This window comes from Anabrus simplex, chromosome 2 (assembly GCF_040414725.1).
Source record: "Anabrus simplex isolate iqAnaSimp1 chromosome 2, ASM4041472v1, whole genome shotgun sequence".
In the NCBI taxonomy this organism is placed as follows: domain Eukaryota; kingdom Metazoa; phylum Arthropoda; class Insecta; order Orthoptera; family Tettigoniidae; genus Anabrus; species Anabrus simplex.
Genome location: NC_090266.1, coordinates 902,607,906 through 902,635,580, shown reverse-complemented (window position 1 = coordinate 902,635,580; position 27,675 = coordinate 902,607,906). Strand labels below are relative to the sequence as shown.

The window sequence follows — 27,675 nt, the reverse complement described above, 5'->3', positions numbered from 1 at the left end:
ATGGGGTGATTAATAACCGAGATATTGATACTAACTCCATATTTTTAAATGGAACGGCATAAATTCATACAGCTGGACTAAGAGTTCACCTGTGTGCAAGTTCAAATATGTAAGTATTTTAAAAAACGGACTATACGTTTTGAGATATAAATAAGAACAGCATGCGCGGTTTTTCATGCCGCATCAGACGACGTGAAGTCGGGCAAGCACATATTGACGCGCAAGCAGTTTCCTGGAAGTGAGTTCAGCCACAGAACGGATACCAGGCATGTAAGTACCTCATACACATGTGATGGGTTTGTAAAGTGTGTATGACAAGCCAAGTCATGACAGGACATGGAGGGATGATATGTTTAAAAGGAATAAAGTAAAAACTTGCCTTGAAAGGAACATAACGAAAGCTATAATTGTCATTGGCTGTAGTGTACATTACATACTACTGTATGAGTTGAGAAATAAGCGTAACACAAAACACCGGAAGAGCTCCTTCTAGAAAAGCAAATGAATAATGTCCGAGGTAGACTTCATTGGAAATAATCGTAGGGCATAGGAATGTGAACATAACAACGTCTCGTCAGTGTAATTGTTATGAGGCGGGCATTTTTGCATTTTGTATGTAGAGACCGTGTTGGCAACGAGTTCAGTACTTTATGTGGCCAAGCCATTCGTGGCCAATCGTTGATTGGCTGGAGGCGGAATTATCACAACAATAAAGATACGAGGTGGGTGATGTTTGAATACGTGCGTCTCAGTAAAAAGTGAAATGGCGTATGGCTTTTAGTGCCAGGAGTGTCCGAGGACAAGTTCGGCTCGCCAGGTGCAGGTCTTCTGATTTGATTTGACTCCCGTAGGTGACCTGCGCGTCGTGATGAGGATGAAATGATGATGAAGACGACACATACACCCAGACCCCGTGCCAGCGAAATTAACCAATTATGGTTAAAATTCCCGACGCTGTCGGAAATCGAACCCGGGACCCCTGTGACCAAAGGCCAGCACTCTAACCATTTAGCCATGGAGCCGGACTGCATCTCAGTGATCCGCATACACACTGTGTCTATTTAATTATGTGCTCGAAATGTTGACCATCAACGGCAATGCACATTTGCAGTCGTGTTGCGAGGGATGATATTACAGACCGAAGAGTTTCCCTCGACATTGCAGCACATGTTGCGATGATATGTCGCTCGAGATCCTGTGGTGATGTTGGAGCTTACGCGTAGACTATGTCCGTGCACGTACCCCTGAGGAAAAAGTCCAGCGGTGTCAAATCAGGTGACTGTGCTGGCCACCTGATGGGGCCTCCACGTCCAATCAATCGCCCAGGGAATATCTCGTTTAAGACTTGCCGGGCCACAAGCGAATAGTGGGCAGAAGACCCATCGTGCTGGAACCACATATCCTGTCATATGTTGAGGGGTACGTTTTCCAGGAGAACAGGGCGGACAAGACCTTCCCCTCCTACGCCGTCCAATAGCAGCAACTATTTCCATTTGTTTGCAGGACGTGTAACATTTCACACTGTGATTGCATGACAAAATCCACATTTTCAAACACTAAGTCTACTCCAGAACAGTAATGCTTATACGGTCGCATTTTCAGTAATGCATCTTATTGTTCGGGTTCCTCTCCAGACGTACGTGATTAAGACACTCGAAGGGGTACAGAGAATAGTTGTTGTTATGTTTTTTCTGGGACTTTGACATCGTGGTCGTGTAGTCCCATGTGCTTGGCTGTGTGTGTGTTTGTGTGTGTGTGTGTGTGTGTGTGTTAGAATGTGATGATGCTTGTTGTTTAAAGGGCCCTAACATAGAGGTCATCGGCCCGTGTTAGAATATGTCGGATAACCTGTGTTATTGTGGTGTCTGTAGTAGTGTACTGTATTTGTAATTCAGGTTAGGAATTGGGACGGAGGCGGCCATTGTAGTGAGTAAGGGACCATCCCAACATTTGCCTGGAGTAGCGGTGGGAAACCATGGAAACACTTCCAGGATAGATGAGATGGGTACCAAGCCCACCTCTTCTCCGTTTTGCCTCACGAGGCTTAGTGTACCCCGTTCCAGCCCTCCAACCAGAATTAAATGGCTTATCAGAGCCGGGAATTTAACCCGGCCACCGCGGTGACAGCTACGAATGCTAGCCGCTACACGTGATTAAAAAAACTCGACAGACTGCTCTGCATTCGGGAGAACGCAGGTTCGAGTCCTGCCTCGCCCAACATGAAAGTGATTTGCATAGAGTCCCATGTTCAACACCAGGCAAATACCGGATAGGTACCTTTGGGATAGGCCACGGCCGACGTCCTTTCCAAATCCTTCCCATTCACATCCGTGAGAAAAGACGCTAAACTGAGCGCAGCCTATTATACATGGATGTAAAAAAAAAAGCACACCCAGGGTATGATACGGTATCAATCAATCAATCAATCAATCAATCAATCAATCAATCAATCAATCAATCAATCAATCAATCAATCAATCCTGATATGCATTTAGGGCAGTCGCCCAAGTGGCAGATTCACCATCTGTTGTTTTCCTAGCCTCGGTACATCATATTATGTTTACAATACATGCCTGGTATCCGTTCTGAGGCTGAACTCACTCCCAGGAAACTGCTTGTGCGTCAGTATGTCCTTGCCCGACTGCACGCCATCTGATGCGGCATGTGAAACCGCGCATGATGTTCTTATTTATATCTCAAAATGTACTTGTCCAATTCTGAAAATACTTACATATTTGAACTTGTACGTAGTTGAACTTTTAGGCCAGCTGTATAAATTTGTGACATTCCATTTAAAAATACAGAGTTAGTATCAATATATCGGTTATTAATCATCCCATGAGACTAAGTAGCACGTTAGTTTACAAGACCCCAATTACCATTTACGAATATGAAAACAGAATGCCGATATCTTTAACGGTTTAGAAGTTATTTCTGTGTAACATGTTAGGTGAATAACCCTGTATATAGTTAATGACAGCAATCGTATTATGGTATGTGAGATGCACGAGCACAAACAAGTTGTCATTTAACCATTCTAGGTACCATATACTTACGAGGACAGTTGCAAAGTGTTTGGATTTTTACATTGCTTGTGGGAGTTTATCTGTTGTAGGCAGCCTGAGATGTGATGTGGCGAAGTGGACAATGTGTACTTCTCAACGACAACACTCAAGCAAGTCGGTGCCTACTGGTCACAAAGTTAAACATGGAACTCCTGTGGTTCAACATTCTGCCTATCCACCTGGCTTACTTAGTCTCCTTCCAACTTTTGACTCCTTCCAAATATGAAAAAACATCCAAAGGAACATAATTTTGCATCAGTTAATGAAGTAAAATGATCATCACAGGAGGCATGGGTGGTTGCAAAAGACTGCTCCCAGTAATGCTTCCAGAACCTTTACCAATGCTGGCGAATGTGTATGATCACACAGGGGGATTACTTCTAAGGCAGTTGTGCACCTGCGTATTTAAGTACTTGTGGTTAGGAAACTTGCCATACTTAGGGATCCTCCCTTGTATGATACTACATGGATTAATTTCAACATCAAGAGCTACAAGAGATGGGTTAATGATAGGTGTGCTCTGTTTAGAACTTGAAAGGTTTCCAACTTGGAATGTAGTATAAAATAACCTACCTAGCCTTGAAAGATGTTTCATCTCACGATCTATGGATTTCTTGTGATGTGCGATAAGCATGCACCTGTTTCGATTTAGCCCAGTTTGAATGACCAATATGTTGAACAACTTCTCAACTTCAGGAATATCGGAAGGATTAGCAGCATCTATTATAAAACAAATTCCATGGGCTTCATTCTGGATAGCTGGCCAGCACATATCGTATCTGTAAATACAAAAGTTGTAATGTTATGTTATTTGTAAGAATTCTCTTTATATTAAGCACAGAAATTATGAATGTAAAAAAATTGAAATAGATGAAACCAATGAGAAAGGTTTATATGGAGATTAAAAAATCAAATACAAGGAAACAGCTGATATAAAGAAGAAGAAGATGATGATGACTTGTTTAAAGGGGCTTAACATCTAGGTGGATATAAAAAACAATAAAAAAGGACCAAACAAATCTTTGAGGTACAAAAGAAGAATTATGATATAGGGGGATCAAGAGGATATACTAGAGTGGAAAAGTGGAGCAGTTTGTTTCTTTAAATACTAGTATATTAGGAGAGAGCAGAGTCAGTGAGCAGGATGTGGCAGTATCACATAGTGCGTGCAATTGTTATAAGTTTTTAATGTAATGTTGTAGTAGATATTCTGTTGTGTATCATTCAAGGGTTATTGTAATTTATTTATTTATTTATTTATTTACTTTCCTCCAGATCTTACCTATTCGATCTTTATAAGAGAGAAAAATAACAACATAATTATCTAAACCCAAGCAAGCATTTGCAAGTTACTAAACTACATAAACTAAACAATAACACAATTAAATTAAACCAGGATTGTTCTCCTACTCTGAGAGAAGATATCAAGAACACTTACCCACGGCATCAAGCTGACATTAACAGACCCAAACAATATAGCAGTGATTACTGCAAGGTGGAGCCTGGTGTTAACCAGATATTTGGCAATTGCCAGCGGATCGCGAGGATACTCACGATAATAATAGAAATTATGAATAATAAGAATAGTGACTCCTTCAAGTAGTGATAACAGCGAGATGGAGCCCGGTGATTACCGGAAAATTGGTGATTGCCAGAGAATCGCGAGGATGCTCATGTACCAACGCGGCTACCCCCAAGGGAGGCTAATGACCTGCCTCCTCTGACCTGATTGCGTCAGCAAGCCTAGAGTACATTCCATATATATATGCCATATTCACTTGAGACATATCCCACTAAACTAAGGCCTGCTGATTCAATCATGACATTTAGTCAGCCGCCGAGTATGTGCTCCAATTCCTCTTACATTTCAACTTGCTGTCTCCGCAGTTTATAATACTACTTCACTGTTCTACTTCACCATTTACATTCATGTCCACTTGTGATTCCACACACCAGTTTTTCCTTTTTAATACATCCTATATAAATTTATGTGTCCACCTCTTTGATTTTTTTTACACATAATTTTTTGACGGCACATAAATATCAACTCAAATTCGCTCCCTTGTTCCAATCTTTGATCACCCACACTAAAAATTTTTTTTCATCCCCTTGCCTGAATATCTCTTGATTACTGGCACTCACAAGATTCCCTCTTATCTTTTCGGTTTCTTTACATTGGCTTACGAAGTGTAGGTCATCAATAATTTTTCCACATAATATACATTGTAAATTCTTTAAATACTAGTATATTAGGAGAGAGCAGAGTCAGTGAGCAGGATGTGGCAGTATCACATAGTGCGTGCAATTGTTATAAGTTTTTAATGTAATGTTGTAGTAGATATTCTGTTGTGTATCATTCAAGGGTTATTGTAATTTATTTATTTATTTATTTATTTATTTACTTTCCTCCAGATCTTACCTATTCGATCTTTATAAGAGAGAAAAATAACAACATAATTATCTTATTTTTCTTAATCCACCCCTTATTTTTGTACAATCCCATAAGCCACCACAATAGACCACCTCTCATTGTTCTATCCACATTCCTAATATTTATCTCTGCAACTTGTATTACCTTATTATATACACTAAGGGATGGTCTATTCCTGCTTTCTTCTACCTGCCTCTGCCTTTGTATCTACCCCTTCTATTCCAGACCTCTTGCCAAATGTAGCCCATCCTCAACCTCTCCACATACATTTTAATTTTTGATAGCCAGCACACAGCGTACGTACTTTTTGTTGTAGTAGATAAGCCACTTGCAGCAGTTCACCCTCTCTCCTCTTTTTAAACACATCCAATAATTAAATACTCTCTTGATGGATTCCACTTCTAAAATACTCCCCACACATTAATACCACCCTAGCGTTCACTGTGCACTCTGGTAATCGCATTACCATCTTACTAAACTTACAAATAATTGAATTTAGTACATCTCTTTTTTCCTCAAGACCCCATAATTCAGCCCCATACAGTACTCTACTTAACACTAATCTCCTTAGCACTAAGCTTAATATTTTATAATTTATCCCTCTGAACTTTGACTCTAGAATTTTAACAACTGAGAGGGCTGCCCTCCCCTTCCATTTTGCTCCCTTTATTTGATCGTCCCATCCCCCTCTTCTGTTTATAATCACTCCTAGATATTCTAACTTATCTACTTGTTCAATCCTCTCCCCCGAACCACCCATTTCATTACGTTCTTATAGATTGGGCATATAATCCCTGTTTCCCACTCTTTAGGAAATCTACCACTATTGAAAATCCTGTTAAATCATTTTACTATGCCCTCCATCATATGCCCATGTTTCCCTATTTCTTTCCAAAACAGGTTGTTGATGCCATTACTTCCCCCCGCCAACCTACCTTAAGTTTACCTATCACCTCAATTATTTCCTCTTTTAGACGTGATACTGTATAGGCTTTTGGGCTTATGCCGTGTCAAGAAAATAAGGTGAAATTCTTTACTTTTCACAGAGAACTGTGCTCTGGGTCATCAGAAGAAAATCTTGACTGTCCACGAGAAAGGCTTCTTAAACAATTGTTCTGTTGTGTTCTGATGATGCAGAGCACAGTCCTCTGCAAAACGTAAAGAATTTCACCTTATTTTCTTGGCACGGCATAAGCCCAAAAGCCTATACAGTATCATGTCTATAAGTACAGGCCGTGAAAGAATCAATGGCAACATTTCCTCTTTTGCAATTTATTTACAATGTTCATGTACCATTACCTCTATATCTCTCCATAAGACCTTTTCCCCCTTTCTATAATTCCAATTGCCCTTCCCTCCTAATAGTTCATAGAAGCAGTTCACCCACTGGGTGTAATCAATGCACGGTTTATCAAACATTTTCCCTCCCTTATTAATTTTGTTTATTCTATCCCATACTCTCTCAGGTTGATTCATCTTACACTCCGTATTTATTGGCTCTGTTTGTTCCTTCATCCATAATTTCTTCCTCTCAACAATTTTAAGCTTGTATTTTTTCCTCAAATTACAGAAAACTTCTCTTTCTGTACTCCCTCTCTTTATCTTGTATTCTTTTAGTGACTTCATGACTCCTTGCACTCCTTATTATACCAACCTTCCTCCCCTCTCACTTTACTCCTCTTATCTGAGCTACCCTTTTAATTGGGTATTGAATTAAATCTAATGCTCTGTCAAAATTTTCTTCTCTCAAAGCAACTTCTCAGCCACACCTAATTAATTGTAGCTCGTTTTCTATAAGGGCATCCAATTCCCTGTTTGTTCTATCTGTCCATTTATATTTGCTGTAACTTCAACCCTTCTCGGTACTCCTCTTTATCTTTCCATACCTTGCCTCTCCCACACTTCTTTCTATTAACACCTAGACCGGTGCATGATGGGATTTAACCCAGTCTCCTACTTCCATCCTTTTGATTCTTTCTAACATGTCTTCCGAGCTAATTACCAGATCAATAGTGCTTCCTCCCAGAGCTGTAATGTATGTGAATATCCCTAACCTATCCCCCTCCCACCAATCATAGAATTTTCCTGCTGTGCACAATTCTAAGAATTTTGCTCCATAATTACTCCTTTCTTAATCTTCGCTTCCTCCTCCTCCCCCCATTATCACCTCATCCTCTTTGCTGAACATTGGGCACTGTTCACCTATTCTAGCATTCCAGTCTCCAAATTGCAATATTCCATCTTCTTCAAATTTCCCACTAATGATACTAGTTTCCAGTAATAAGTTCGCAAAGAACTTATCATTTTCATATAAGGAGCCATTGGGGTGACAGTATGTAAGAGCCAAGCATACCTTCTTTACTCTCCTTTTCTCCCTCCCTATGTTAAACCTAAGCCAGACCACTTCTTCCAGCTCGTTATCAATATCCTCTATTAGTTCACTAAACTCTTCCTTAATTAACACCACTATCCCCCCTCCCTGGCATTTGCTCCTTATTGCGCTCTTTTTCCTTTGACTTATACTTGACCACAAACCCCCCCTTGTTATCTCCATACCTATTTCTAACCATGTCTCTAAGAGTGCCACAATGTGAATGCTTTCCAGTACTTTTTTGACCTCCTTATTACTTAACTTACTTAACAAACCTTCAATATTTACAAACCCTATCTTCCAATCTAGTTATAGCTTGCCCTCTCTTCCTTCTCCATTTCCTCCCTTATTCTTACTTCTCGTTACTATGGCCGTGTCTCCTTCTACCTCCACTCCCTCTCTTCTTGTCATTTTAGGGCGTTCTTTGCCCTCCATACCTTTATTTTTCTTACCCCACACATCTCTTAAACTCAGACTTCTCCCTGTCGTCATGGCTTCTCTTCCTTTCATTTCATCCCCCAAACCTTCACCTTTGTTATGCACCTGTCCTTGCCGTTTCTTGAGTCACCCTACGCCACCACCTCCTGAATCCTTCTTTTTGATCCCATGCTGCACTGTCCACTGACCCCTGAGTTGAGTTCGTATCTTACCTCGTCTCATCCCACCGCTTGATCTGCGTCCTGCCTTCCATCTTGCCTTGTCACCAAGTCGTCTTTTCGCTTGAGCTTCTCTTCCATTACCTGCAGTTTCGTCACTGACCAAACTCGTACTCATCTGCCATTGTAAACCACCAGATGCTGGCCCCTAATGTGCACCCTCAGTCCTTGATGTTTGGCTCTCACTAAATGTCTCTTTAAAACTTTCAAATTCTCACTCCCTTCTCTTCCCATGCCTCTTTTCATCCAGATTTTTCTCCTTTTAAATTATCCGCATTTCTTATCACTATGTCCGCCATTAGGGTAGACAGTAACTTGACTTTAATTGGTCTGTGTCCTCTAATTTTACCTACCCTTTCCGTGTCATCTATGTCAACTTCACTGAAATTGATTTTCATTTTCTTCCAAATTACTTCCACCGCTTAGTATATCATGTCCACTTTGTTTTCTCTCACTTCTTCCTGCACACCGTATATAAATATACATTTCTTCATACGTTCCTGACTGCTGGTTTCTGCTTCTTTCATCAGTTTCAACACCTCCTCTTCCAGATTTTTAACTTTCTCTCTTAGCATCACGATTTCCTCCTCATTACTTCCCACCTTGGTCATTGGTTCTTCCGTTTCTTCTTGTATCCATTGCTTCATATTTCTGAACTCCTTAGCTTGCTCTTGTATCATCTCTTTAATCTGGGCAAATGGGCAGGCTTCTTTAAATACTTCCTTCATCACCTCCTTAATCACCTCAACGTCATCCCAGCTGATGTTGCCACTAGCATTTGGGCCAGGGTTTAATTCCACGCCCCTGATAACCAGTAGCACAGTTATCACCCCTGCCACCAAAACCGCCTCTCCCATCTTTCCCAGATCTTCTTTGCACCCTGATCGTTTAGAGGTATTCTTCTTCATTCTCCACTACCATCTCCCAATCGCCGCCCGGTATTGCTCAACTCCCACCATACTTCTCGGCACTCGCCACTCAGCACGTCCGCACCTGTTGCTTGCTCAGGCTAGACTGCGGTTATTGTAATTATTGAATTATTGGCATGTATCACTGATGAATGAGACTGTGAAACACCAAAGGCCATTGTTACAGAGCATAAGAAAGTAGTGATTTCATAAAGGTTGTGAAAATTTAAGGCAATATTATGAATTTTAACATGGAATTTATTCACAGAAAGTGTTATTTTATAGTTGTGTGGATGTTTGTTATACCGAGCTCGATAGCTGCAGTCGCTTAAGTGCGGCCAGCATCCAGTATTCGGGAGATAGTGGGTTCAAACCCCACTGTCGGCAGCCCTAAAGATGGCTTTCTGTGGTTTTCCATTTTCACACTAGGCGAATGCCGGGGCTGTACCTTAATTAAGGCCATGGCCGCTTCCTTCCCACTCCTTGCCCTTCCCTGTCCCACCATCGCCATAAGATCTATGTGTCAGTGCGACGTAAAGCAACTCGATGTTTGTTATGTGTATGGCAAGGGGCATTGGCTGACTTACGAAGTATCTGCTACAGTAATGGAGTAAAATGTACAGCTAGACACTCGCTGATGAGCGTTCAGTGATGGCAAATACTAAGTTATGTTTTTTTAGTAAGTACCGTTTTGATATTCCGCCGATGCAGCGCTGCGTTCGGCATTCCATGCATGCGCACTGTGTACCTGCATCTATTGGCAAGGCTGAGACGCCATTACGGCAATAGTTGCCCTTGTGTATGTTTGTTGGCAAGCATTTGAAATGGCCTCGCCGATCGAGAGTCCCGCCGACTGTGAAGTCCGGTCTGTTATTCATTTTCTGAGTTCAAAAGGTGAGATCTGTGCAGTTTATTGACCAAACATAATGAGCGATAGAATGGTTAGGAAATGGGTTCGAGCATTTATAGGTGGCCGCAAAGATGTGCATGATGAAGAACGGAGTGGGCGACCTTCAGCCATTAGTGAAGATTTGGTTCAGGCAGTTGACCGAGCAGTGAGAGAAAACAGACGCTTTACGATTACGTCATTATCTGACGTGTTTCCTCAAGTTTCTTGAAGTGTTCTTTATGAAATTGTGAGTGAACGATTAAATTACCGAAAGGTGTGCTCACGCTGGGTACCGAAGATGTTGACGGAGGAGCACAAAAGCAAACGTTTGGGCAGTGCCTTAACTTTCCTAGAGCGTTACCACGAGGAAGGTGATGATTTTTTGAGTCAAATAGTAATGGGGGATGAAACCTGGGTGTCCTACGTTACACCTGAATCAAAACAGCAGTCTATGGAATGGCGACATTCAACTTCACCCAAGAAAGTGAAGTTTAAGCAAACAATGTCAACCCGGAAAATCATGTGTACCATGTTTGGGGACAGAAAGGGGGTGTTACTGGTGGACTTTTTGCACCGTGGTGAGACAATCAATTCAGCAAAATATTGTGAGACCTTAAACAAATTGTGCTGCTCAATTCAGAGCAAAAGGCGTGGCATGCTCAGTAAGGGCGTCGTTTTGCTTCATGACAATGCACGCCCACATGCGGCTCATCAAACCCAAGACCTCATCACATCATTTCGCTGGGAACAACTCGATCACCCTCCATACAGTCCTGATCTTGCGCCCAGTGATTACCACTTGTTCCTGTATTTGAAGAAACATAAGGCCGGCAAATGCCACGACAACGATGATGGGGTCAAGATGGCTGTGTTGCAGTGACTGACAAATAAGGTGGTCAACTTCTATGAGGATGGTATGTAAAAGCTCATTGTACGATATGACAAGTGCCTCAATATTGGAGGGAATTATGTTGAAAAGCAGAGTAATGTACAGGCTTTCATATAAAAATAAAATTGTTAAAAAATCTCTGTTTGTTTTTCGTTTATTTCAAAACGGTACTTACTTAAAAAATATACCTCATAGCTCTTCTTCCTAGAAAGGCCAATAACATCAGATGGAGGAACACCTATGGGATGATGCACATTTAGTAAAGTAAATGATAATAAAATTTGCCAAATGGGCTGAGTAGCTCGGACGGTACAGCGCTGGCTTCCTGAGCCCAACTTGGTGGGTCCAAATACAGCTTAGTCGGTGGTATTTGAAGGTGATAAAATACATCAGGCTCATGTTGGTAAATTTGCTGACATGTAAAAGAACTCCTGTGGGACAAAATTCTGGCACCTTGATATTTCCAGAAACTGGAAAAGTAGTTAGTGTGATGTAAAATCAATATTATAACATTATATGTATATATATACAGTATATACTTTACCAGTAAAATATAGCCCGGATTTACTATTTAATTTATAATTGCACGAGTTATGTCTCAGGGCAGTTCCAGGTAAATTACAGATAGGGCTTGGTACAGGAGGAAGGGTCCTGTCCTATCTACCAGAAAACTTGAAAATTCTTTTAAAGAATTAAGTTTATTCAAATAAATGCATGTTGAATTGGATATCATCTTGGTGTAGATTTTCGTCGTCTTCAACATCACCTACCAGATAACCCGTACTCCCAGGTTACCATGCTGAACTGGACTGGAACTCGTTCTGCAGGCCTCGTTCGTCACCATAGAATGAAGCTGGAACACCCAGGCTTGTCCGACTTGGGATCGAACTCGTACCTCTGAAATTCGAGGCGGTCTCCAACGTTCTCCGACGATCTTGTGGAGTAATCACTCGTTTTATTACTCACACGAGTGTCCACAATTGCACAGACCCCCCCCCCCACACACGTATTTGACACTAATGTTTGATTTAATATTGATGTAATATGACGTCAATCTTCACTAGTCCCTTGTAGATATAATTTAAATGTTATTTAAAGATGAAGATGTGGATAGCATTGAATTAAGAAAAGAAATAAATCACAGTTTATGAACATAAGTTTTAGAAACAACAAAACTGAAGTCTGTTTACATATTATGCACAGTTCGTGGTTGCTTTCCACTGAAATATGGTTGCAATTGACACTAGAATAAATATACGACTACTCTAGAGTTTATCCAATGGACACTGCTGTCAGTAAAGTATTAATAAATTATTAATCACTTTGAGGAAATGATAATGTGGGCTGTTATTATGTACAGTTCAAATTCAACTCAGTTTGAATTAAGTATCGTTCACTTCAACCCAAAATTTGAAGAAATAATAAAGTTAACAATTATTATACACAGTTGTAAATTCACTTCACTATGAATTGAGTATCGTTCACATCTATCCAGTGTTAATCACTTGTGGCGAAGCACACGAGTATAAATTGTGTAATAGGTAGTTACTTGCATTTAGGGTAGTGAAAAAGTTTAAACACTTTCATGATCACTTCTACTTAATAAATGAAAGAAAATAAGCTGACTGAGTTTTAAGAAATTCCACAGATAATAATACACTGACAGACAGAGCAAATGCAACACCAAGAAGGAGTGGTCAGAACTTTATGCCAATTGCAGGGTAGACTGACGTCACTGAGGTATGCTCATGATGTGAAATGCGCCGCTGTGCTGCGCACGTAGCGAACGATAAATGGGACACGGCGTTGGCAAATGGCCCACTTCGTACCGTGATTTCTCAGCCGACAGTCATTGTAGAACGTGTTGTCGTGTGCCACAGGACACGTGTATAGCTAAGAATGACAGGCCGCCGTCAACGGAGGCATTTCCAGCAGACAGACGACTTTACGAGGGGTATGGTGATCGGGCTGAGAAGGGCAGGTTGGTCGCTTCGTCAAATCGCAGCCGATACCCATAGGGATGTGTCCACGGTGCAGCGCCTGTGGCGAAGATGGTTGGCGCAGGGACATGTGGCACGTGCGAGGGGTCCAAGCGCAGCCCGAGTGACGTCAGCACGCGAGGATCGGCGCATCCGCCGCCAAACGGGCGGTGGCAGCCCCGCACGCCACGTCAACCGCCATTCTTCAGCATGTGCAAGACACCCTGGCTGTTCCAATATCGACCAGAACAGTTTCCCGTCGATTGGTTGAAGGAGGCCTGCACTCCCGGCGTCCGCTCAGAAGACTACCATTGACTCCACAGCATAGACGTGCACGCCTGGCATAGTGCCGGGCTAGAGCGACTTGGATGAGGGAATGGCGGAACGTCGTGTTCTCCGATGAGTCACGCTTCTGTTCTGTCAGTGATAGTCACCGCAGACGAGTGTGGCGTCGGCGTGGAGAAAGGTCAAATCCGGCAGTACCTGTGGAGCGCCCTACCGCTATACAACGCGGCATCATGGTTTGGGGCGCTATTGCGTATGATTCCACGTCACCTCTAGTGCGTATTCAAGGCACGTTAAATGCCCACCGCTACGTGCAGCATGTGCTGCGGCCGGTGGCACTCCCGTACCTTCAGGGGCTGCCCAATGCTCTGTTTCAGCAGGATAATGCCCGCCCACACACTGCTCGGATCTCCCAACAGGCTCTACGAGGTGTACAGATGCTTCCGTGGCCAGCGTACTCTCCGGATCTCTCACCAATCGAACACGTGTGGGATCTCATTGGACGCCGTTTGCAAACTCTGCCCCAGCCTCGTACGGACGACCAACTGTGGCAAATGGTTGACAGAGAATGGAGAACCATCCCTCAGGACACCATCTGCACTCTTATTGACTCTGTACCTCAACGTGTTTCTGCGTGCATCGCCGCTCGCGGTGGTCCTACATCCTACTGAGTCGATGCCGTGCGCATTGTGTAACCTGCATACCGGTTTGAAATAAACATCAATTATTCATCCGTGCCGTCTCTGTTTTTTCCCCAACTTTCATCCCTTTCGAACCACTCCTCCTTGGTGTTGCATTGTCACTGTCAGTCAGTGTATAATGTAGTAGTATGTCACTTTGAAATTTACAACACTCGTTGATAAGAAACTAAGTTCCACAATTATAAAGACTTGTCTTCAAAGTTTCTACATGCACACAAAATCTAAGTTCCAATCAACTGTCAGAACCTAAGTCCACTGTAAGACTTATCACTAGAGCCCGGATTTCCATGCACTATCAAATCTCAAAATATGCATGCATTCATGCACGATCATATGGGAAAACATGCACAATAAACTGGAAAATATGCACTATCAAAATTCAGTTCCTTTTGAAACATTGTACAACAACTAATTTCTCCAAATAGTCTTGATTTTAGCTCATCCGTTTATATGTCAGCACATTCTTAAGCACAGAAAATTACCTTTCTACGTCACAAGTACGTCTTTTGCACTTTCACCACAATACGTCTTTTACAAGCTTGACGAATTCAAAATCATAACTTGAACGGATCACATTGTTCAACCTATCTGTACCTGCCCCAGCTACTTCTCCGTGCGATGATTGCAGACACATTTGAATGTCCTCAATAACTGGTAACGATTGTATGCTGCGATAACAAAAACGTGTGGCAATTGAGAGTTCCGGGTAGAAAATTCCAGGATAACAACAGAAGAGGATTCAATGCAAAACCAAGATTTGGAAGCTAATGTCTCAGTAACGCGGCACCACAGAAGAGTGATACAAGTTCTGTTTTGTTCGTCTAACATAAACGAAAAAATGAGCCATCAATGTGTCATGCACAATTTGCGGTTCAATTTACAGCAATGTATAACTGGGACACCTTATTCCTAAAAATCACAGAGATCGACGTGTAGCCTTCCGGCTTACGTCAATGTTTATTCAAGCAACGGATAAGAAAGTGCTTGGTTAAATTGGATTATAGGACCTCTACCATATGTACTAACTTTGGTTGTAACATAGGATACCAGGAATACATTCTCTCCGTCTCCCAGTAATAGACATACTGTGTAACATGAAAAACCAACATTCTTAAAAGGCACTATCATGCAAGTTACCATTATATATGCGCCAAAGTCAGAAGAAAAGTCATATTATGTAACATTAAATCCAAAATCTTCAAAATATGCATTATGCATGAATTTTGTCCTAAAAAGGCCGAAACATGCAAACATGCACGGAAAAAGAACGGTTATTTGGAACTGTTAAGCCATAAAACGCATATTTGCAAAGTTTGAGAAGTGTAACTACCTTATTTAAAAACATGCATTTGCATGGAAATCCGAGCTCTACTTATCACATATCGAAGTTTTTACTCGCGTACATATTCTAAGTTCCATTTAACTGACAGAATCTAAGTCCACTATGAAGACTTGTAGAATTTGAAGATAGATTTTGACAGCTCTTCGTCTCGACGAACAATGTAATGGTGTAGCGTGGTGAGTCAGACTGAACTCCCAGCTATGACTGACTGACTTGGTTGGGTTGAGCTCATCTTATATACGATTTGTGCTTCTACGTCATCAGATATAATGATTTCTATGAAGTTGAATAACCCGAGAATCCCTCGATAGATTTACTTGAGATTTATTACTAGAGATGTTTACATGATTCTCTACAAAATGACGTATCCCTCGAGTTGATAGATCATTTTTACGGGAGTTTTGAAAATTTCCTTGTCGAACATTTGGGAGGGTGTGACGTTTCTTCTAGAACATGCCAATCCATGCAGGGCAGCACGTGACAGAACAGGCGGGTAGCCTATCTTGCTCCTGCGTCCACGTCACTTGTACAGCTGTAGCTGCTTCAGGCGGCCTCGTTCCGCCGAACGTAGACAGACCAAGCTCACAGTAAATGTTTTGCGAGATGATTAAATATTATTTATCCAAAAAAATACGACATGTACCGCGCATAACTGGTACAATATATATATATATACACATACACTGACTGACAGAGCAAATGCAACACCAAGAAGGAGTGGTTCGAAAGGGATGAAAGTTGGGGAAAAAACAGAGACGGCACGGACGAATAATTGATGTTTATTTCAAACCGATATGCAGGTTACACAATGCGCACGGCATCGACTCAGTAGGATGTAGGACCACCGCGAGCGGCGATGCACGCAGAAACACGTCGAGGTACAGAGTCAATAAGAGTGCGGATGGTGTCTTGAGGGATGGTTCTCCATTCTCTGTCAACCATTTGCCACAGTTGGTCGTCCGTACGAGGCTGGGTCAGAGTTTGCAAACGGTGTCCAATGAGATCCCACACGTGTTCGATTGGTGAGAGATCCGGAGAGTACGCTGGCCACGGAAGCATCTGTGCACCTCGTAGAGCCTGTTGGGAGATGCGAGCAGTGTGTGGGCGGGCATTATCCTGCTGAAACAGAGCATTGGGCAGCCCCTGAAGGTACGGGAGTGCCACCGGCCGCAGCACATGCTGCACGTAGCGGTGGGCATTTAACGTGCCTTGAATACGCACTAGAGGTGACGTGGAATCATACGCAATAGCGCCCCAAACCATGATGCCGCGTTGTCTAGCGGTAGGGCGCTCCACAGTTACTGCCGGATTTGACCTTTCTCCACGCCGACGCCACACTCGTCTGCGGTGACTATCACTGACAGAACAGAAGCGTGACTCATCGGAGAACACGACGTTCCGCCATTCCCTCATCCAAGTCGCTCTAGCCCGGCACCATGCCAGGCGTGCACGTCTATGCTGTGGAGTCAATGGTAGTCTTCTGAGCGGACGCCGGGAGTGCAGGCCTCCTTCAACCAATCAACGGGAAATTGTTCTGGTCGATATTGGAACAGCCAGGGTGTCTTGCACATGCTGAAGAATGGCGGTTGACGTGGCGTGCGGGGCTGCCACCGCCCGTTTGGCGGCGCATGCGCCGATCCTCGCGTGCTGACGTCACTCGGGCTGCGCCTGGACCCCTCGCACGTGCCACATGTCCCTGCGCCAACCATCTTCGCCACAGGCGCTGCACCGTGGACACATCCCTATGGGTATCGGCTGCGATTTGACGAAGCGACCAACCTGCCCTTCTCAGCCCGATCACCATACCCCTCGTAAAGTCGTCTGTCTGCTGGAAATGCCTCCGTTGACGGCGGCCTGTCATTCTTAGCTATGCACGTGTCCTGTGGCACACGACAACACGGTCTACAATGACTGTCGGCTGAGAAATCACGGTACGAAGTGGGGCATTCGCCAACGCCGTGTCCCATTTATCGTTCGCTACGTGCGCAGCACAGCGGCGCATTTCACATCATGAGCATACCTCAGTGATGTCAGTCTACCCTGCAATTGGCATAAAGTTCTGACCACTCCTTCTTGGTGTTGCATTTGCTCTGTCAGTCAGTGTATATATATATGAAATCCACCCGATAACAAGCGATCTCCAAGTTAAGAGTGTCTGCAAAGGGCGCCTGTCTTTACGTTAGGAACAACCTGACTAAAATAAATATTAAATGCCATTGGGAGTGTCAACTCCTAAGTAATATATCCTATGATGAATATAAGTATACCGGGCGAGTTGGCCGAGCGGTTAGGGGCACACAACTGTGAGCTTGCATCTGAGAGATAGTGGGATCAAGCCCCACTGCGGCAGCCCTGAAGAGGGTTTTCCATGGTTTCCCATTTTCACACCAGGCAAATGCTGGGGCTGTACCTTAATTAAGGCCACGGCTGATTCCTTCCCACTCCTAGGCCTTTCCTATCCCATCGTCGCCATAAGACCTATTTTTGTCGGTGCGACGTAAAGCAAGTTATTTTATATAAATAAAGAAAGAATACAACCCTAAATAGTATCTTGGAGAAAGTTAGGACGTCCACAGTAAACAACGGACAGCTCAATAGATACTGAGAGATCTATGAAAAACCACTATCAAACTTCACCCAAATAGACATCCTTAAAATGGGAATGTAAACATTTTGATATCGGCAAATAAGACAGAAGAATCAGTTGAGTGCTTGCATGGTAGAGTGCTGGCTTTCTGAGACCAAGGAGGTTGGTTCAATCAATGTTCTGTTCAATGGTATTTGAAAGTGCTCAAATAAGCCATCCTTGTGTTGATAGATTTATTGGCACATCAGAGAACTCCAAGAGGACAAAATTTCCAGGCATCCTGGTGTTTCCAAAAACGGCAAAAGTTATAAGTGGGATGTAAAAACAACAACACAACAACAACAACATTTACTAAACATCTATTTATACCATGTATCAAAATAAAATTAACACTGAATATTCGCACTTCAGTAGTAATTTCATCAATAAAGTATGCTTCAGCCTCATTTTTAGCTCTACAACAATTATCTGGTAGTACAGAAATAAGAATTGCTAAATATAAATTGACTTCATAATTGTTACTCATTTCATTCATGTGTTTTATGGATTCTTTCCCATCCTTTTCATCACTATGGACTAGGGAATGACAATAAGAGTACAGGGATCTTGAAGTCAAGTAAGGATGACATAAAAATGTTAGTGTTAAACTGCAGAAATACTGTAAAGAAAGAAATAGAATTAAGTAATAAAATATATATATTTACCAGACTAGCAATTACCCGCGGCTTTGCTCACATGGATTTTGTAATTTGATCAAAGTAATCATTCCTCGGCATTGTACTAAGACATTATCTGAAAATTCCTAAAGTATAAAAACTTGCCCAAAAATTGAGTTTCATTTACCCCAGAAATTCTTTGTAAACTATGTTTGTGGGGCTAAGACGACCATGAGACATAGAACTGTACATGTGAGAAACAGTCTTCTCTCAAGTTGAAAAAATAAATACATGTTTCTTTATTTTTAAAGGAGATTCCAAATAGCTATTCCCACATCTGTAACATCTTCAGTTTTTGAGATATACATAAGTAACCCCATAAAAAGAATTCAACCCCTTGAACAGTCCTTCCCCCACCCTCACCCCCCCCTCTAAGTGTATTTTCTGAAAACAAGAATACATGTTTCTTTATTTTTAAAGAAGATTCCAAATACCAATTTTCACATCTGTGACATCTTCAGTTTTTAAGATATAAGAATCCTCATAAAAACAATTCAATTATGTTTCACTTCTTTTCACCCGCTGTTAAGTGCTTTCTCCGAAAACAAATAGGTACAGGTTCCTGTATTCTTAAAGGACTTTCCAAATACAAAGTTTCTTGTCCCTAACATGTTAAGTTTTTGACATATAATGTAGATATACCGGTACTCATTTTAAAAATTTGCCCGCTTTTCCAATTCTTTTCAGTCCCTTAACTAGATTTTCCAGAAACAAAAAAATACGTGTTTCGTAATTTTTAAAGGAGATTCCAAATACCAGTTTTCATGCCTGTATGTCTGTAACACCTTCAATTTTTGAGATAAATGTATACTCATAAGTAGGGCTCAGATGTTTAAGACCTAAAATTAGCCCAAATAAGCAAGCAAATATGACCTCAAAATGGTGAAATATGACCTCAAAAGTGACGAAATATGACCTCAAAAGTGACGAAATATGACCCGAAAATGATTAATCTAAATATGGTAATTTTAAAATAAGTTATCAATCGAAATGGCAATTCCTTTGATACATATTTGTTAACTAAATTTATTCTTACTTTCATATTAATTTTCTGGGTCGCCATAAGACATATCTGTGTCGATGCGACGTAAAGCCACTAGCTATAAAATCTGAGTATTCACTGACATCACCGATATCCGCGCCCTCCGAGCCTACTATGTATCTTGCATCCTACCGATTATTGAATTCGCGTCTCCCATTTGGTCTACCTCTTCACCCACTAATCTGAATCATATTGACCGCGTACAGTCATTCTTCTGTGCCATTGTTAGAGCCAGAGTATCTGATTGTCGAAACTTGAGCAGTAATCAGATACTAGACAAGTTAAACCTTCACCCGTTATCTAGTCGCAGGAATGTAGCCGACCTTAGATTCCTATATAACGCTGTTAACGGTTTATTTCGTTCTCCTGAACCTGCATCCTTCTTTTCCTTATATGTTCCAACTCGCAAAACCAGGATTACTCCGCCCCTTCATATTCCGCATTCCCGCCTCTCTCTCGTTCAAAGAAGTTTATTTATCCGCATACCAACCCTCCTTAACTCTTTATCTTCTGACAGGAACTTGGACGTTTTTTCTTCGTATGCCTCCTTTAATCGATTCTTCCTTAACTTAACCTAGTTCATTTAGTTCATATTCCTTTTTTCTCTTCTCATTGCTGTCCTCTCTTTTGTACATAATATAATATTTATTTATTTTTTACTGTACTATACAATTACTTAAGTGTTATATCTGTATTTATCTTACTGTGCCTAGCTGTAAGTTCTTCTCTTCGTTTTACGTCCAACAATTTTTCTCGTTGTTTCTTTAGCCTTTATTTTTTGTTTTTATATGTTGTGTCTCTAATTTTGTTAGTTTTTAATTTTTTCCTCTATTTTTATCGTTAGATGTTTTTTCGTCATTATTCTTCCACTTTTCTTTATGCTTGCCTTGTGCTACTCTATTGTAAATATGTATTTCATTGCGGAACTCTGTAATTCGGCTTCTCGCTGTTTTGGTTTCCCAAATAAATAAATAAATATTCCCAAATAAATAAATATTATCAAGCATTTGTGAATACATACCTATAAAGTTCTAAGTTCGCTAAGATGATCATATCACACAATATTTTAAAAGTCAAGACATGTTTGCACCCTACATTGGTGGTTTGAAATACGAGAAAAATAGAAATCAATCTATTTTTAAATATTTTTGAACGTTTAAGTCTAAATTTCATTAATATTACTCAAATGCATTAACGTTTAAATTGAGCACCACGAAATTAAGTAGATGTCTTTCAATACATTATGGTACGGCGGCAGGGCACATAGTGCAAACTCGTATACCTTTTTCATTCTTCTCCGCGGATGGAATTGAGGGTATGACAAGATTCATACTCAACGCATAAGGTGCGAAAGACCCGATTATCACTTAACACATTATTGTAGGAAGAGAAGCTCCTTTCTACGACACAAGACGTTATTAGTGCATATTTAAATAATGTTAGATCACTGCTGTCAAGTATGCTTCATCATGAAATGTACTGGTACCTTCTCGTCTAAGAACATCATTAATCTTGCACACACAGCGAAAAGTGTCATTTTGATTAAGCACGTTTTAAAGTTTCCGTTTTATACTGTCGCCAACTATTCCATGTGATTGATGTACTGGAGGTTCAACACTTCTCAAAATTTCAATACGTGCATGAATTTCTAAGCTAGCAGCTTCTAAACGAGGAATTGCACTTGATATAATTCCAAAATTAGACTTAATATATGCCAGACTTACTGACAAACTGTTAGAAAACAATCCTGTACAATCTTGACAGAAGAGGCAGAGTATTGTACTTGTATTCGCTGCAGACGTGATACAGAGAAACAGTTTTGTGAATACTAGTTTGTATTTGGTAAGTCGAAGGTAATTTTGCACAGCTACAGCTGTCGTCAAAGCGCCAAAATATGACGTTTATATGAAAATAGCTCAAAATATGACCTTATGACAAAAAATAGCCAAAATATGCATTTGTATGACAAATAAAAATAACTTAATTGTGAAGATAATCACCTAATTTTCACCAAAATCCAAACATGCAAGAAAATAGAGACAAAGAAAAAATATGACTTTTCCTAAACATCCGAGCCCTACTCATAAGTATAATTCAAACTACTACTTCTTCTTCTTCTTCTTCTTAGCTTCTTTCCACCCCTCTCCCGCCTTAAATAGACTTAAATATGAAAAAAGTAAGTTTATTGAAGTGGTCAACCTATTCAATACAATACATTCATGTGAATGTTTATAATTTAAGCATGACACTTAAATTGGAACATGTTTCGCCCTTGTTGTGGGCATCGTCAGGCTATCTCTCAGCCTCAAAGTCAATAGATATCGGGATACCGATACATTCATATTAAAACCAACATATAACCAAAATAGTAGTATGGGTTAAAAATACAACGTGATGGTCCTTTACTGACAGGTAAACAAGATTTAGTGGAGTTCTTGAAGGAGTCTTTGAAATGTTTGGAAGATACCTGGTGCTGGCACTTATTAAAATGATGATCATGTGGTTAGGCAATCTCAGTCTTATGAAACACTGTTTAACATTTAAAGAGGCCAGTAACACTTGATACAAAATAAAATTCTATGTTAAGACGTTATGTACAATACATTCACACTTGATATAAAATAAACACCATGTTAAGACACTATGTACAATTTTTTTACTTCCTTTCACACTCCCCACTCAAGTGAGTTTTCCAAAAACAAACAGTATCCGTTTCTTTAAAAGAGCTTCCAAATACCAATTATCATGATTGTAACATCTTCAGTTTTTGAGATATATGTATCCTCGTGAAAGGAATTCATCTCCGTTTTCATCCGTTCACCCTACCAAATGCGTGTTTATTTATTTTTAAAGGAGGTTCCTATTCCAGTTTTCACATTTGTAACATCTTTAGATTTTGTTGTTGGGCATACAAATAATTCAACTAATTTTTCAATTCTCCACCTCCCCCCCGTTAAGGTTTTTTTTTCTAAAACCATGGAATACGTGTTTCCTTATTTTTAAAGGAGTTTCCAAATACAAATTTTCACATCTGCAACATGTTCAAGTTTTTGAGCTTTTGCAGTTCCCCTTAAGTGGATTTTCTAAAAAAATTTATGTTCCTTTACTTTTACAGGAAATTCAATATACCAGTTTTCAAATCTGTAATATGTTATGTGTCTGAGATTCCAAATACCAAATTTTACATCTGTAAACTTTTTAAGTTTTTGAGATATAGATATCCTCATTTTAAAAATTCACCCCCTTAGCGATGGAATATCCAAAACTCCTCCCGTAGCGAGCACCTACATGTTAATATGAATGTATCCTCAAAATTTCATTTCTTTATGTCCAGAAGTTTTGGCTCGGCGATGATGAACGAGTCAGTCAGTCAGTCACGACAAGTTATTTTATACGTAGGTGGATCAAAAGGTTAGTTGCACTAACGCGCCACAGCAGCGCGCTGTGTGTTGCAAACGTGGGCACAGCAGAGAAAGGGACAGACACTGCCCACACGTCTGTTAGGCAGGTCGCTGTGGTGTCTCGTCTAGTATTGTATGTGTACCGGGTGGTACACCTCCATGCCGCTAATTCAAACTTTGCGCCAGTTGAAACTCCTCTACTGGAGGAAGTCTGAACTTTATCTACTGCGTAAATTTTCAAGTTTCTCAGAAGATGTCACTACTTGTAAACTTTGAAGTTTCTGAAGTGGGTCGTTTTCGATGTATTTTTGTGTTGCCTGTAGTAAGAAGTGTGGACATTCTCTTCCAGATGGCACTACTGAAGAAATACAATTATGCACCCTAGTGCGAAGTGAAAGAACTATGTTTTTGAAGAAATTTTGTGTTTATACGTTTGTTCTTTGTCAAATTTCTTTCAGTTATTGTTTATGTTGGCAATATTAACCCCTTCCGTCCGCCAGGTTTGAATTTAGCCAATCCCGAATTTCTTTAATTAATTTATAACCAATCAGGTGTATCTTCTTCAACTTAGATATGTTGCTTAACCCTAACCAATAAAATTCTTGTGGGAGGGTGTTCTCATTCCTGAAACGCCTCGAACTTTCCGCGAGAGTATATAAACTGCTGATTTTCGGGTCTCCGCGCCACTCCAGTAACATTTTTCAGTGTGTAAAGTACGTAGCAGGGGGCGGGAAGCGCCTCTTTCTTCGGGCAGCAGTACATCTACAAGGTAGGTAATGGCCGTTTAATAACTTCTTTTCTTGCTAGCTCAGCAGTTTAACTCTCGGGGCAGGTCCGAAGCCGTTCTACCATGTAACTTTTCCCCTAAAATGTAAAGACACCTAGTATCTATTCTATCTTTTAAACTATAAATTGGGATAGAGAGTGCTTAACCCTCTCGAGTTCCCACTCATATTGCTTTGAGGTGAACTTATTTTCTCAACCGTTTCTTCCTGTCTAGCGTAATGTAAATTGTCTTCTCATATAAGTCACCTCTTTAGTATGGGATTAGCCCATGCAGTAACGGCCTAGTGCCAAGTAGGTTTTAAACAAAATGTATTAGGAGTGCAGCTTCGCCTCCTCTCAAATTGGTATTTTAGAGGCCAGGTAATTAACCTGTTTCTTTTCTTAATAGGCCTCAGTAGGTTGGGTATTTTACCCCTGTTTTCATGTCCTCGGAGGACAACTTGAAAGTGGAGTTTGGTGTGGCCTTTGATAGGCTGGAACTTAAGAGCGGGTGCTCTTTTGAAATTGATTTTGGATGCCTCGAGGAGGCTTTATTTTGTAATTGGGAGCAAGTGTTCCTGAACATGATTGGGGTCTTCTGCCCCTTTGTCGAATCTTGTTTTTGGGTAAAGTTGGGCTAATTGCTCAAGAATTGTGAATCCGGGGCTTGAAACCCAAATTCTGTGAATACTGTAATTGTACATTTGTTGCCTTGCTACTCTGTACCTGCCATTCTTGTTATTTCTTAATCTGTGAAATAAAATATAACCTTGTTAAATTTTACCTTAACTTTAATTTCGTAGTTTGAGACCTGTTCACCCCCGCACCTTCTTTCACCTCTGCCGTTCCACAGATACCTCGGAACAAGTGGTAGCAGAGCGTGGTTGAATGGGTCTCAATTTAGCCCCTTCTGACGGCTAAACATTGCCTTATTTTCGAACTCTAACAATTTTCTCAGTTCCTGGAATTTTTTGATTTTTCCGTTTGTTTTCAAATTGCTTTGTCATCATGCCCGGCCCTTGCGATGTTCTCCATCTTAACTATTTGCGCAAGGAGGAGTTGATCTATGAATTAACTATTAGAAATGTGCAATCTGGAGGCACGGTTGCGGTAGACACAAATAAGCTTAGAGAGTCCCTTGATTTGCCCATTTCCATCCCCACTTTGGGAGAGAAAGAAATTGACGACTCTCTCTCCACGATCACGGACAATACTACTGAGCTGGCATCTGTAATTACCTTTTTTGAAGAAAATGACCCGTCGCCTAATCAAATTAAATGTGTGCAAGCTAGGCTATTTCATTTTTCTAATAGAGTCAACGATCTGTTGCCTCTGAAGTTGAATGACGTTCAGAGGAAGGAAGCTAGTATGGTTCTTGAAAATCTTTCTGAATTGTCTAGTATGGTTACCCTATTGTTAACTGGGGAAGTTCCTCCCAAAACTGATCAATCCACTACGGTGAATGTAGGTAGCGAGGAAGAACCTCCTAAGGGAGAAGTCAATAGGAAAACTGTTGGAGCTCAAACAACCTCTGCCTCATTGGACAACGAGTCTGAACGCCGTACCTCGTTGAATAATGTACGTTCTGAATTAACTTCTTTGCCACTTAAACCTTTACCTACTATGTCACCTGGGTTCAGCAGCTTGCCTCATCCATTAGCAATGTTGCTCAGAGGTATCTCTAAGTTTTCTGTTAATACCACCAGTGAAGTAATTTCCTTCTTAAGGTTTTTAGTTGAGTTTCAGGACCATGCTCTTGTTTTTTCTCTTTCTCCATGTCAAATTTTGCAGATAATTTATCCTTATGCAATTGGTGTTCTCTCAGACAAAATAGTAAGACCCATTGCCGAACAATCATCTATTGAAGACTTCCACGCCCACTTGCTAGCTAACTTCATTCCGGCTAGGGCAAGGTCCTCGCTTATTCAGAAGTACTATTATCGTGTACAACGGTTGGATGAAAACTTGGCAGATTTCATCCAAGATATTAAGTTCTATACTAGGGTGTTTGCTCTTCACTTCCCTAAGGATCAGATTGTACAAGCTATTGTGGAAGGTATCTCACCATCCTATAGGTCATATTTGTGTTTCGCGGCGTGCCCGCAAACCTTCTCTGAACTTGAAGCATTGGCCGTCTCAGCGGAAGGCGTTAGATACGCCGATTCCTTGCGTGTCGCGAAAGAACCCCCTCCTTCTTTTAGTAATCCTCGGCCTCCACCTCGCCGACCAGTCACACCCCGTAAATGTTATGCTTCGCAATAAATGTCCATTGGTCAAATCTAGTAGGGCAAATAATGGAGCTGGTTCATCACAAGGCTGTTTTAAATGTGGGGCTTTCTCACATATCGCAAAGAATTGCCCAAATTCAAATAGCCCCCCTCCTGCTCAACTTCTGGTGCAACTTCCACCAATGTCACTAATAATAAGTGACTAGCGGCTTCGGCTGGGTCGACTAATTCTGCTTCCCAAGGCTCAGCCCCCGGTAAACAGGTCGAAAATTCAGGGAATATTCTGTCTACAAATTCATCTTTTGAATGCCCCAAAGAATGTCTTAGGATTGTGGCGGACTCCCCCGCACCTGTTCCTTTTCTCAAAATTGAGTTAAATAATGAACCTATAACTGCTCTTTTAGATTCAGGCAGTGTTTGTTCTATTGTTTCGGCTGAATGGTATTTGAAATTGAAATCTATTTGCAAACTACCTGACTACTGCTCATCTCCTGTTCAATATGTTTCGGCTAATTCTTCTCCATTAGAAATTTTAGGCTCTTTAAATGTCAAAATTCGTATTTTTAAATTTACGTGGAAAGTTAAATTGTTTGTGGCCAAGCACTTGTCTTGCCCCATTATATTGGGAGCTGACTTCATTTCTCACACCGGTCTAGTGCTTGAAACTACTGCAGACTATTGAAATACTGAACAGATAAACGTTGACTCAACTAAGTGTAAATAACAAGGATAATGGGCGCCACCTGCAAAACAATTGCAGGAATATTTAATTATGTAGAGCAACGAGCCACTCCCTCTCCCAAGGCGACGGTCACCAGGCTGACGAGGCTCCAGACTTGCTTTATAACCTTACCTGTTGCTATATAACCCCTGAAATTAAATTTGGGTAACATGCCAGGTTCAGCCTTACTCCACTGACAAAAGACTCACTTAAAGTTTGATTCTATGACTTTACTCCCAGAATAAGAACTATTATGTGACAAACACCAACAAAAATAAACACTTATGCAACCCACTTAGTGCTTGCTGTTTACATAGAGCTAATATACACAATACTACCCAACAAAATCATCTCTTCACGAGATTTATTCGTTCGCCGTCTACAAAGGCAAATTACACATCATTAAACTCACCAATAAAAATAGAACATCGAATAAGAACTAATATGTGACAAACACCAACAAAAATAAACACTTATGCAATCCACTTAGTGCTTGCTGTTTACATAGAGCTAATATACACAATACTACCCAACAAAATCATCTCTTCACGAGATTTACTCGTTTGCCGTCTACAAAGGCAAATTACACATCATTAAAATCATCACTAAAAATAGAACATCATTATACTTTTAACATACCTCCAGGTAAGAGCCCCACTGCACTCCACTGTTACCGTGAATCCTAATCTGGTAGAGAAA

At 40.9% G+C, this 27,675-nt stretch overlaps 1 protein-coding gene across 1 annotated transcript in view; it reads right to left on the bottom strand.

Annotated features, from left to right (window-relative positions):
- The window catches only part of LOC136863174 (intraflagellar transport protein 22 homolog), a 94,055-nt gene that overhangs the window by 10,924 nt on the left and 55,456 nt on the right, over positions 1-27,675 (bottom strand). The window contains exon 3 of the mRNA XM_067139525.2: positions 3,639-3,844. Coding sequence (XP_066995626.2) covers positions 3,639-3,844 — 206 coding nt within the window. The remainder of the gene's footprint in view (positions 1-3,638; positions 3,845-27,675) is intronic.